The sequence below is a fragment of the Aquarana catesbeiana genome, linkage group LG13 (genome assembly GCF_042186555.1).
Source record: "Aquarana catesbeiana isolate 2022-GZ linkage group LG13, ASM4218655v1, whole genome shotgun sequence".
In the NCBI taxonomy this organism is placed as follows: Eukaryota; Metazoa; Chordata; class Amphibia; order Anura; family Ranidae; genus Aquarana; species Aquarana catesbeiana.
The window spans coordinates 97,059,460-97,073,223 of NC_133336.1; the positions used below are offsets into that span (position 1 = coordinate 97,059,460).

A 13,764-nucleotide genomic window follows, 5' to 3' on the forward strand; every position below is an offset into this window, starting at 1 on the left:
GCTGATATCGGAACTGATGTCAGTCAGCATAGAGCATAGTGCCGGCCTGGACTGCGCAAGCGCAATCAACACGCCGCTCGTTCCCAATGCCCGGGCTGGTTATCTAATACAGCAAGGGGCGGATACTTTTCTCAAAGGAGCAGATGTATATATGGTTATAAAGACAGCAAGGGGCGGATGCTTTTCTCAAAGGGGCGGATGTATGGTTAACTATACATCCGCCCCTTTGAGAAAAGCATCCGCCCCTTTGAGAAAAGCATCCGCCCCTTGCTGTAATAAATGAATAACAAGCCCCGAGCATCGGGAGCGAGCGGTGTGTTGATTGCGCATGCGCCGTCTACAGCTGATTTTTCTCTTTTAAATTTAACCATTTTAAAGAATCGTGAGAGAATCGTGATCTGTATTCTAAGCAAAAGAATCGCGATTCTCATTTTTCCTAGTATCGTGCAGCTCTACTCTGACCCCCTTAAATTTTTCACTCTTTGTTATATCGCAGCCATTTGCTAAAATCATTTAAGTTCATTTTTTTCCTCATTAATGTACACACAGCACCCCATATTGACAGAAAAACACAGAATTGTTGACATTTTTGCAGATTTATTAACCACTTGACAACTGGGCACTTAAACCCCCCTCGTGACCAGACCAATTTTCAGCTTTCAGCGCTCTCACACTTTGAATGACAATTACTCAGTCATGTAATACTGTACCCAAATGAATTTTTTGTCCTTTTTTTCATACAAATAGAGCTTTCTTTTGGTGGTATTTGATCACCTCTGGGTTTTTTATTTTTTGCGCTATAAATGAAAAAAGACCGCAAATTTTGAAAAAAAACGCATTTTTCTTAGTTTCTGTGATAAAATTTTGCAAATTAGTAATTTTGCTTCATAAATTTTGGCCACAATTTATACTGCTACATATCTTTGGTAAAAATAACCCAAATTAGTGGATATTATTTGGTCTTTGTGAAAGTTAGAGAGTCTACAAGTTATGGTGCAAATCATAAAAAATTGATCACACCTGATGTACTGACGGCCTATCTCATTTCTTGCGACCCGAACAAGTCAGGAAAGTACAAATACCCCCCAAATGACCCCTTTTTTGAAAGTAGACATTCCAAGGTATTTAGTAAGATGCATGTTGAGGTTTTTGATGTTGTCATTTTTTCCCACAATTCTTTGCAAAATGAAGATTTTTTTTTTTTTTTTTTTTACCCCACAAAATTGTCATTGTAATGGTTATTTCTCTCACATGCCATGTATATACCACAAATGACGCCCCAAAATACTGATATGTAAGCACTGATATGTGGCACTGATGACACGTGGCACTGATGAAAGATGGCACTAATACGTGGCCCTGATGACAGATGGCACTAATACGTGACACTGATGACAGATGGCACTGATACGTGGCACTGATGACACTGATGACAGGTGGCACTGATACGTGGCACTGATGACACGTGACACTGATGACAGATGGCACTGATGACAGATGGCACTGATGACAGATGGCACTGATGACAGATGGCACTTATACGTGGCAGTGGGGACAGATGGCAGGGCAGGGACAGATGGCAGGGACAGATGGCAGGGGCAGATGGCAGGGGCAGATGGCAGGGGCAGATGGCAGGGGCAGATGGCAGGGGCAGATGGCAGGGCAGATGGCAGGGGCAGATGGCAGGGCAGATGGCAGGGGCAGATGGCAGGGGCAGATGGCAGGGGCAGATAGCAGGGCAGATGGCAGGGGCAGATAGCAGGGCAGATGGCAGGGACCGTTAACAGCGGAACACCTTTTTTTCCTTTTTTTTTTTTCTTTTACACTCACCGCCGCAGCGGTTCCGCTCTCCCTCCTCACACGCTGTCTCTGTGTGAGGAGGGAGAGCCGGCGATGAGAGATGATCTCATATGTTTACATATGAGATCCTCTTACATTGGCACCGCCGATCACACTGTAAACGGCCGCTGTCATTGGCCGTTTACGGTGATCTGTGACTGGCTGTGTCCGAGGGACACGGCCAGCACAAAACTTCCGCGATGCGCGCCCGTGGGAGCGCGCAATGCGGAAGTAAACAGGAGGACGTCCAGGGACGCCCTCCCGGCAATTGAAGTCCGCGCTGTAGCCGTCTTTCGGCTATAGCGCGGACGCCTAGTGGTTAAAAAAGAAAAACTGAAATATCACATGGTCCTAAGTATTCAGACCCTTTGCTGTGACACTCATATATTTAACTCAGGTGCTGTCCATTTCTTCTGATCATCCTTGAGATGGTTCTACGCCTTCATTTAAGTCCAGCTGTGTTTGATTATACTGATTGGACTTGATTAGGAAAGCCACACACCTGTCTATATAAGACCTTACAGCTCACAGTGCATGTCAAAGCAAATGAGAATCATGAGTTCAAAGGAACTGCCTGAAGAGCTCAGAGACAGAATTGTGGCAAGGCACAGATCTGGCCAAGGTTACAAAAAAAATTCTGCTGCACTTAAGGTTCCTAAGAGCACAGTGGCCTCCATAATCCTTAAATGGAAGACGTTTGGGACGACCAGAACCCTTCCTAGAGCTGGCCGTCTGGCCAAACTGAGCTATCGGGGGAGAAGAGCCCTGGTGAGAGAGGTAAAGAAGAACCCAAAGATCACGGTGGCTGAGCTCCAGAGATGCAGTCGGGAGATGGGAGAAAGTTGTAGAAAGTCAACCATCACTGCAGCCCTCCACCAGTCAGGGCTTTATGGCAGAGTGGCCCGACGGAAGCCTCTCCTCAGTGCAAGACACATGAAAGCCCACATGGAGTTTGCTAAAAAAACACCTGAAGGACTCCAAGATGGTGAGAAATAAGATTCTCTGGTCTGATGAGACCAAGATAGAACTTTTTGGCCTTGATTCTAAGCGGTATGTGTGGAGAAAAACGCACTGCTCATCACCTGTCCAATACACTCCCAACTGTGAAGCATGGTGGTGGCAGCATTGTGCTGTGGGGGTGTTTTTCAGCTGCAGGGACAGGACGACTGGTTGCAATAGAGGGAAAGATGAATGCGGCAAAGTACAGGGATATCCTGGACGAAAACCTTCTCCAGAGCGCTCAGGACCTCAGACTGGGCCAAAGGTTTACTTTCCAACAAGACAATGACCCTAAGCACACAGCTAAAATAATGAAGGAGTGGCTTCACAACAACTCCATGACTGTTCTTGAATGGCCCAGCCAGAGCCCTGACTTAAACCCAACTGAGCATTTCTGGAGAGACGTAAAAATGGCTGTCCACCAACGTTTACCATCCAACCTGACAGAACTGGAGAGGATCTGCAAGGAGGAATGGCAGAGGATCCCCAAATCCAGGTGTGAAAAACTTGTTGCATCTTTCCCAAAAAGACACATGGCTGTATTAGATCAAAAGGGTGCTTCTTCTAAATACTGAGCAAAGGGTCTGAATACTTAGGACCATGCGATATTTCAGTTTTTCTTTTTTAATAAATCTGCAAAAATGTCAACAATTCTGTGTTTTTCTGTCAATATGGGGTGCTGTGTGTGTAAAAAATGAACTAAATGATTTTAGCAAATGGCTGCAATATAACAAAAAGAGTGAAAAATTTAAGGGGGTATGAATACTTTCTGCCCCTACTATGTATATATATCTTATCTTATATCTATCTATCTATCTATCTATCTATCTATCTATCTATCTATCTATCTATCTATCTATCTATCTATCTATCTATCTATCTATCGAGAGATAGAGATATATTGGCGTGCAATTGGTGTGCTCAAATCGTTGCAACGCCGACTTTGAGGTGCCGCATCATTTTGAAAAAGTAGTTCCTGCACTACTTTTGGTGCGACATGAATAGACATCTGTGCATGAAGCCACACAAATGTTTATCAAGTCGCACTGACATGCGGCTTTGAAATCGTGTGATTTCAGGTGAAGTCGCATGATTTCAAAGCCACAGTCGGTCAATGTGAACGGGGGCTAAGAGCTTGTTTGTAATAGGTAAATTATATTTAAAACCAAGAGGCCAACAATCAACAGGGTAAATTCTCATAAGTCAGTCTATAGCAGTCTGGTCACCGACTCACCCTAAGGTGGGGTACCACAACAACTTGCAATAAATAACTGAAAAACAGGAAGTCACAGACCGACCACCCATCAAATAGTTGTAAATGAGGACCAGCTGCGGTGTAACCGGTTAGAATGACTTTACTGAAATATCTGCCAAAAGGCCATAAACCCTCCAAACACGTTAAAAAAGGATCGACAACGTTGTCACCCTAAAAAAACAAAAAAAACACAAGGTCCCAGACGTCAAGCTCATGCATACCACTATACACACACACACACACACACACACACACACACACACACACACACACACACATTCTAAGGTTAATATCTTTGCTATGCTATAAACAGGGATGTACTGGCTATCGGGTCTACCGGGAGTTTCCCGGTGGGCCCATGGCTCAGTGGGCCGGTTTCAGCGGCCGCCTAATCTGCCTATTGCATCTGTGGTGCGCGGCGATCTACCCGTCAATTGCCGACAGCTGGTGCCTGACAGGTAGATCGAGATTTAGCCAGCATGCAGAGTAGCGCAGGAAGTGTCTGTAGTAAGTTCTCTTTCATGTCACGCTGCTCCCCGGCGGCCCCTTCTCTCTTCTCGTCCATCCCCATTGGCTTGTGACATCATCTGGGATGGACGAGAAGAGAGGAGGGGCCACCGGGGAGCAGCGTGACATGAGAGAGAACTTATGCTTCCTGCTACTCTGCATGCTGGCTAGTAAACAATCCCATAATGTGCCATGTGCCCTGATGTGCCCCATAGTGTGCCATGTGCCCCATAATGTGATATGTGCCCCATAATGTGCTATGTGCCCCATAATGTGCTATGTGCCCCATAATGTGCTATGTGCCCCATAATGTGCTATGTGCCCCATAATGTGCTATGTGCCCCATAGTGTGCCATGTGCCCCATTATGTGATATGTGCCCTTTGATGTGCCCCATAATGTGCTATGTGCCCCATAATGTGCCCCAGTGTGCCCTATGTGTCCCATAATGTGCCCCATAATGTGCCCCATGCCCCATAATGTGCCCTGATGTGCCATGTGTCCCATGTGCCATGTGTCCCACGTGCCATGTGTCCCATGTGCCATAATGTGCCCTGATATGCCCCGAGTTCCGATGTGCCCTGATGTTCCCCATAATGTGCCCTGATGTGCCATGTGCCCTGATGTGCCATAATGTGCCCCGATGTGCCATGTGCCCCATGCCCTGACGTGCCCCGTGCCCTGATGTGCCCTGTACGCTGTTGGGCTGGGCTCTGTACCCAGATTTGCTGTACCCTGATGTGCTGTGTCCTGATGTGCTATACCCTGATGTGTTGTGCCCTGATGTGCTGGGCTCTGTACCCTGATGTGGCCTGGTGTGCTGTGCCCTGATGTGCTGGGCTCTGTACCCTGATGTGCTGTGCCCTGTACCCTGAGGTGGCCTGATGTGCTGTACCCTGATGTGCTGTGCCCTGTACCCTGATGTGCTGGGCTCTGTACCGTGCCCTGATGTGCACTATACCCTGATGTGTTCTGGATGAAGTCCAGGGCCACATTTTTGTCCCAGTCCAGTCCTGGCTATAAACACCCAAGCCAGTGAATCTCTGCTATCCTGTCCCAACAAGGCTAAGGAAGCACATCGGGCACTGATTTCAGTGTTAACCGGTTCAAATAAATCCACCGGAGAAGGGGTGTACAGCAGAGGGTTGACAAACCGCTAGCTGAACTGCCTCCCTATGGAGAGGGGGACTAAGCTAATACTAATCAGTCACTGTGCCCCTCCATGGGACCAGGGGAGTAGCGTTGGTCACTCTCATATGGTGATGAACTGTGACTGGAGCTGCCAGATTGGCGTTGTGGATGGCCAAGCTTCACTGCTGCTTGAACTTTATTGTAAATTGAAAGAAACAGGTGCGCTAATCTATAAGAATATTCACAGTGCAAACATACATATGACAAAAATTTAAGGGCATAAAATCTACTCCTGTAAAAACAGTATAGTGTGTATAGTGTATAGAAATAAATATAAAAATTGGATGAAATGACTCAAAGTGAAAAATATAGGTTTCAGTTCATAAAAAAAATGTGCATACAAAGATGTGCATAAAAAATGTCCAACTGGCAAACCCTTATACAAAAGGGAACTAAATGAACCAAGTATGTGAAAAACTTCTGTGCTCATCAAGGGAATTGGGTGAAACAAATAATTGGATTTTTTAGAACAGCTTACCTGTAAAATCCTTTTGTCGGAGTACATCATGGGGCACAGAGCACCATAGTAATCACTATGTGGGTATATAGGCACCTTCAGGTGATGGACACTGGTATACCCAATACAGGAAGTTCACTCCCTATATAACCACTCCTCCTACCAGGAGTACCTCAGTTTTTGTAGCAAAGCAATATACTTAAACCCCAGAAAGAGGGGAGGGACCTCTGTGTCCCATGATGTACTCCAAGAAAAGGATTTTACAGGTAAGCTGTTATAAAAATCCTATTTTCTTTATCGTACATCATGGGACACAGAGCACCATAGTAATCACTATGTGGGGCGCCCATAGCAATGCTATTTGAGGGGAGAGAGACACAACCCGTAGAGCACCCCCAGACTTGAGGACCTATACTGCTGCCTGCAGCACACTGCGCCCAAAGGCGATATACTCATACCTCCTTACATCCACTTGATAAAACCTGGTGAATGTATGTACTGAAGACCAAGTTGCGGCCTTACAGATCTGAGCCATGGAGGCCTGGTGACGCACTACCCAAGAAGCACTAACCGCCCTGGTAGAGTGCGCTTTGACTTGAAAAGGGGGAATCTTACCCCTTAAATCATAAGTCTAAATGATAACTTGCCGAATTCACTTAGCGACAGTGGATTTCGACGCTGCCTGTCCTTTTTTAGGACCCTCTGGCAGTATAAATAAGACATCAGTCTTCCGGATCTGAGCAGTCGTCTATAAACAGTTGTCTTTTCTAGTACTGCTCCCCAGCCTAAAAGGCTGGCATCTGTCATTACCACTTTCCAGATAACTGGTCTGAAGCATTTTCCTTTCAGCAGATTCTGGGTTAGTAACCACCAACTGAGGCTTTGGGACACCCTTAGGGACAGTCGCATTGGCAAGTCTAAAGCTTGAATCATTTTGTTCCAAGCAGACAGGATACTGTTTTGCAACAGTCTTGAATGGAACTGGGCATAGGGAACTACTTCAAATGAAGCCACCATCTTTCCTAACAACCTCATGCAAAGGCGAATGGAGGGATCTCCTTTCGACCTGACTATCCGTACCAGCTCTCTTATGGAGTTGATTTTTGCCTGAGGCAAAAACACCTTTTTCTGGGCTGTGTCTATGATCATGCCCAAATACTCCAGCTTTTTTAGCGGTTTTAAGGAAGACTTCTCTAGGTTGAGAATTCAACCCAGATTTTTCAGGTAACTGGTTGTAATGTGCACACTTTGCTCCAAACGAGCCACCGACTGGTCTATTAGCAATAGATTGTCTAGGTACACCAAGACTGTTATGCCCTGTGCCCTTAACCTGGCTAGAGGTGGGGCCAGCACTTTTGTAAACACCCGGGGTGCTGTAGCTAGCCCGAAGGGCAAGGCTACAAACTGAAAATGCTGCTGTTCTATTTCAAAACGCAGAAACTTTTGGTGAGCGGGAAATATAGGGACATGCAGCTATGCATCCCTGATGTCGATAGACGCCAGAAGTTCTCCTCCTTGTAGGATAGAAACTACTGACCTGATCGACTCAATGCGAAAGGAGCGGATCTTCAGGTACTGATTTAGATTCTTTAGATCTAGAATGGGTCTGACATCTCCATTCGGTTATGGTACCGTAAAGAGGTTTGAATAAAACTCCAAACCTTGCTCTTCTGTGGGGATCTGTATGATCAACCCCTGAGCCAGTAATCGGTCTAATGCCCGAAACAGAGATTGCCTTTTCTCTGGATCTTAGGGAATGTTTGACCTCAGAAAACGAGACGGTGGAAACTCCCGAAATTATGGTTTGTATCCTAGAGACACCGTGGAGATGACCCATCTGTCCTGAATTTCCTCTTGCCAGACTTCGGAGTATTGCAGAAGTCTTCCCGCCACTCTGGCGAGGAGGGGGGCGCCTCTTCATAATGAGGCTTTAGAATTCTGCTTTGCAGATTTCCGACTCCAGATCTTCTTTTGTGCCTGGGCCTGACCCTGAGGCTTTCCTCTAGAGTCTGACGGTGGAGGCCGTTGCCACTGCCTAGAGGCGGATGCCCCTGACGCAGGGGAAAGAGTCCCCTTAAATGAAGGATGTTTATACTTTTTTTTTTCCCACTAAAAATCATTTGGATGCATTTGTCCAAGTCATCCCCAAATAGTCGATCCCCATGAAAAGGGAAACTAGTCAGAAGCCTTTTGCAAGGTGCTTCTGCTGACCAATTTTTTAACCACAGGGTCCTACGCATGTGTATTAGCGCAAGGCGGGACGCCTGGTGAATAGAGTCTTTCATGGCATCTATGGCAAAGCATAGTGCCTTTGGTAGTTCGGCCAAATCGCGGGCCTGTTGTGCAGGGACCTCCTTAAGGGCCTGTCTAAACTGGTCCTTTAGGGACTGACAGATGCCTATTGCAACGACTGCAGGCTGAGTCACGGCTCCTGCCAAAGGAAAAAGAGGATTTTAACAGGAATTGCAACCTTTTATCCTTATGCATTTGTGCATTGTCTACTGGGCAAGTTAGACTATTATTCACACTGGAAATTGCAGCGTCAACGGCTGGTACATTCCATCTTTGGTGATTTTTTTCGTCCATTGGGATAGAGTGCTGTGAATCTCTTTGGGGGGAGAAAATGCTTATCCGGGTGATCTCATTCAGCATAAATAAGTTTTTCTAGAGTACAAGCTACTTGTTGTACCTCCCTTCTGGATGAGGAATCCCCCCTGGCTTCCTGAGACCACACACATGCTGTTTAGCTGGGACTCTGAGCTGACTGAGAAGCAATGTACTAAGGTATGCATTTACTCCCTCTAGTGGAGACTTTAGGCATGACAACATTTTACTTATGGAAGAAAAAAAAGTGGACTTTTTACAGTTCCTAGGCTTCTTTCCTTCCCTTTTCCTCGCTGCAGGATACTGCTGTAACAGACAGATCCAAACTTCACCCATCACGGCGGGCTGCGTTAGCTAATCTTCAAGGACCGGGTCCCTAATATAGGTGTTCCACTCCCTTGGACCTGTATTAGCACCCTGCCAGGAAAAACTTTAGGTAATGTAGCATGACCAAAAAGTCCTGGGTCCCGGGGTCCATCCCTGCAAAGGGGCATTACAGGCAAACCCTTGTGCTTCGTATACGAGGTCCGGGTACCTTCCACTTTGGCCTCAGTGGCACTTTGGATGGATCCGGTCTATGGAGGCTGTTTAAATCCAGCAGGGATCCCTCCAGTGGAGCTCTTCAGAGCACATCTTCACTCGTGGCTAACACCTTAGACACTGGTGAAAAAACTGAGGTACTCCTGGTAAGAGGAGGGGATTATATAGGGAGTGAACTTCCTGTATTGGGTATACCAGTGTCCATCACCTGAAGGTGCCTATATACCCACATAGTGAGTACTATGGTGCTCCGTGTCCCATGATGTACGATAAAGAAATAAGGCAACTTCAGTGCTCTTCAAAACACAAAGACTTTAAATATCCCATCACCACATAGATTCACTTCTTACCAGATAGCAGTAGTTTCAAGCATTGGATAATAATCCCACCATGCTCCAACAGACTGGGCTGTAAAAACGAACCAAATTGCAGATAACAGCCGTATCAGACACTGGACAACGATCCCATCAGGCTCCAACGCCTTAACTGCTTGCCGACCAGCCGCCGCAGTTGTACTGCGGCAGAATGGCACGGGCAGGCGAATCGCCGTCATGTTACGTCGCTCCTTACGGCGGCCACTAGAGGGGTGCATGCCCGCAGCTCACCCCCGGAGCTGATGCGAGTGCATGGCGGTCTCGATGACTGCCAGGCTCCCGCGATCGCTCGTAACACGGCAAGAACCCGGATCTCTTGTGTAAACACAGAGATCCCAGTTCTCAGAGGCGAGAAGTGACAGATCATCTGTTCATACAAAGTATGAACAGCGATCTGTCATCTCCCCTAGTCAGTCCCCTCCCGCCTTCAGTTAGAACACACACTAGGGAACACAATTAACCCCTTGATCGGCCCCTAATGTTAACCTCTTCACTACCAGTGACATTTTTACAGTAATTAATGCATTTTTATAGCATTGATCGCTGTATTAATACCAATGGTCCCTAAAATGTGTCAAAATTGTCCGATGTGTCTGCCATGTCGTCGCAGTCACGATAAAAATTACAGATCACCGCCATTATTAGTAAAAAATAAATAAATAATAATAAACATGCTGTAAATATATCCCCTATTTTGTAGACGCTATAATTTTTGCGCAAACCAATCAATATACACTTATTACGATTTTTATTACCAAAAATATGTAGAAGAATACATATCAGCCTAAACTGAGAAAAATTAGCTTTTTTAAAAAAAAATGGGGATATTTAGTATAGCAAAAATTACAAAATATTGTTTTTTTTCAAAATTGTTGTTTTTTTTTTTTGTTTATGGCGCAAAAAATAAAAAATACACAGAGATGATCAAATACCACCAAAAGAAATCTCTATTTGTGGGAAAAAAAGCATGTCAATTTTGTTTGGGTACAACGCCGCACGACTGCACAATTGTCAGTTAAAGCGACGCAGTGCCAAATCGCAAAAAGTGCTCTGGGGTGGAAGGGGGTAAAATCTTCCGGGGCTGAAGCGGTTAAGCTGTAAAAGTGGACCCGGTTTTTCAATGGACGCCGGAATCACGGCATCTTTGAAAAAGCTGAAATCCAATCTGGCAGCACAAGGATAAATCCCAGCGCATAAGAGAAGAAGAGGAAAGCCTTGTAGTGCAATATGTTTCAGAGGGGTTTATTAAAACAGCACACTAAAAACTTACATCAAGGCAACCAAACATCAGCAAAAATAAATGCACATAAACAGAGCGGTGGTTTGCACCAGCCAGCTCAAACGTTTAGACGACGGTGGAGCCCATTGTGAGACGAACATACTTGGTTCACCTTGTTCCTTTTTGTACAAGACCCCTTTCACACTGGGGCGGGAGGTGCGTCGTCAGTAAAGTGCAGCTATTATTAGCGGAGCTTTACCGCTGTTTTAGCGGTGGTATTCGGCCGCTAGTGGGGTGGTTTTACCCCCCCGCTAGTGGCCGGGAAAGGGTTAAAAAACCACCGCAAATGCCGGCGGTATTGCCGCGCTGCCCATTGATTTCAATGGGCAGGAGCGGTGAAGGAGCGGTGTATACACCGCTCCGAAGATACTGCTAGCAGAACTTTTTTCCCCGTACTGCTAGTGCACCGCTGCAGTGTGAAAGCCCCCGGGCTTTCACACTGGAGACACAGCAGCAGCTGTTTCGGGTCGCTTTGCAGGCGCTATTTTTAGCGCAATAGCGTCTGCAAACCGTCCCAGTGTGAAAGGGGTCTAAGGGTTTGCCAGTTGGACATTTTTTTATGCACATCTTTGTAAGCACATTTTTTTTTATGCCCTTAAATTTTTGTCAAGTGTATGTTTGCACTGTGAATATTCTTATAGATTAGCGCATCTTTTTTTTTTTTTTAATTATCTATGCTTATGGTAGGGGTTCGGACCTTTTGGGTTGCAGCTTTTTTTAATCTATATCATTTTCATTTATGTGTTTGATTTCTCCATTTCAATAGTCACACTTCCCTTCACCAAGAGAGTAGGACAAGCGCAGGATTTTAACCCTTTTTGAACTGTATTGTTGCTACCCAGCTTGTCGCCACTTCATCCTCCCTCTCTCTATCTGCATAACTGCATGTTAGAGACTCTGCTAATGGACTCGGCTGTCTGTGATAATTTCTCTTTACCGTTGGCTTCAGCATATGGCTATTCTTCACCAACTGCTTTCAAGCGGTACCACGGATGATTGATTAACTCTTAGATTCATATGAACAGTGCTTTAATACCAATAGCAATATCACCAAATGCTGCAGGCCAAGCAGAATGAACTGTGCTTATTCTCCTATACTAGATAATGCTCAACCATTTTCATGGCCATCCACAACTTCCATCCGGTAGCTCCTGTCACAGTTTATCACCACATGAGAGTGACAAACGCTTCTCTCTCTGCTCCCATGGAGGGGCACAGCGACTGATAGTATTATGGGGAGACAGTTCAGCTAGTGGTTTGTCAACCCCTTGCTGTACACCCCTTCTCTGATTGATTCATTGGAACCGGTTAACACTGAAAGCAGTGCCTGATGTGTTTCCTTAACCCTGTTGGGGCAGGATAGCAGAGATTCACCGGCTTGGGTATTTATAGCATAACAAAGCTATTAACCTTACAATTGTTGTATGTCTGCATGGTAGTATGCATGAGCTTGACGTCTGGGTCCTTGTGTGTTTTTTTTTAGGGTGACAATGTTGTCAGTCATTTTTTAACTTGGTGTTTGGAGGGTTTATAGCCTTTTGGTTGATTTTTTGTTAATTTTTGTATTTTTAATAAAGTCATTCTAACCGGTTACACCGCAGCTGGTCCTCATTTACAACTATTTGGTGGGTGGTCAGTCTGCGACTTCCTGTTTTCACTTGTTCATAATAGCGGCAAGGACTGCTTCTACTCTGAATAGCGATCCATGCTCAGATTCCTTCTCAGAGGCGTTTGACAGGTGGAGAAACGTCAATAATAAAAAGGCACCCCCTGCCCGTCTGCTAAACCGCAGCTTCTTTGCCTGCGTCTTTCCCTGACAAGCAGCAATGTGAACCAAGCCATAGACTGGGGTGCCTCGAGCCTGAAAATACTTTTCAAGAGAACCGGGACTGGAAAAAGGTTGAAAAACACAGGTCTGAAAAATGCATTCTACGCCCTATATATGTTATCACTATAAAATTAATTTTGTACTAGTCTGTATAGTATACTGGTTACCAGAGACTATTCCGAGTTCTGTAGTAGTGCTGTAAGTTATGCATTGGTGGGCACATCACTCATACTGCAGATGGACACTGTTTTACAATTCATGTACACTGGATTTTAAGTACGGTCATTCGCTATTCAACATGATCTAACCCACCTGAAATGACTTCAAGTAGTAACATGAGTTTAAGGCCATCTCGGAAATCCTCATCTATGTTCTCAATCTGTGTCCCAGCTTTCCGGAGATGTGAGTTACACCAGGCTGTGAAGGTCTGTAAAGAAGAAGTTCAATGATCAATGGCAGGAAAACAAGTGTAAAAGCATAACAAAGTAACAAACTATAATTCATGAAATAAAAGGCGAAACCACATACTGTTTGGTAATGGCAGAAAATGCATGCCAAGTACGCGCCTTCCATGTAAAAGAACAACAGGTTTTTTTTTTTCCATGCTCTTTACCATTTTTCGTTTTCAGTCATTTCTTGTAGTATGCAAAGACGAGTGAAAAAGCTAGCAAATGCAAGAAGTGAATATACAATACACCTGTTCTGCTCCGGGTATCAGGAAGTGTAAACCTCTCGCACATGTGCTGAAGGCCACTTTCACAGGTGTGTATGGGGACTGCTTGCTATGGATTGGGACCAATTTATGGCATCCCCTAACAAACATACACATGTAAAATACATACATGAGGAGGTTTGTATGGCCACTCCTCAGCATGAGGCAAAAAATAAAAAA

General features: G+C 45.3%; 1 protein-coding gene across 3 annotated transcripts in view; it reads right to left on the reverse strand.

Annotated features, from left to right (window-relative positions):
* Positions 1-13,764, reverse strand: part of ACTN1 (actinin alpha 1) — a 191,502-nt gene that overhangs the window by 97,503 nt on the left and 80,235 nt on the right. For all 3 annotated transcript variants that reach the window (XM_073610810.1, XM_073610812.1, XM_073610811.1), the window contains exon 2: positions 13,185-13,299. In XM_073610810.1, coding sequence (XP_073466911.1) covers positions 13,185-13,299 — 115 coding nt within the window. The remainder of the gene's footprint in view (positions 1-13,184; positions 13,300-13,764) is intronic.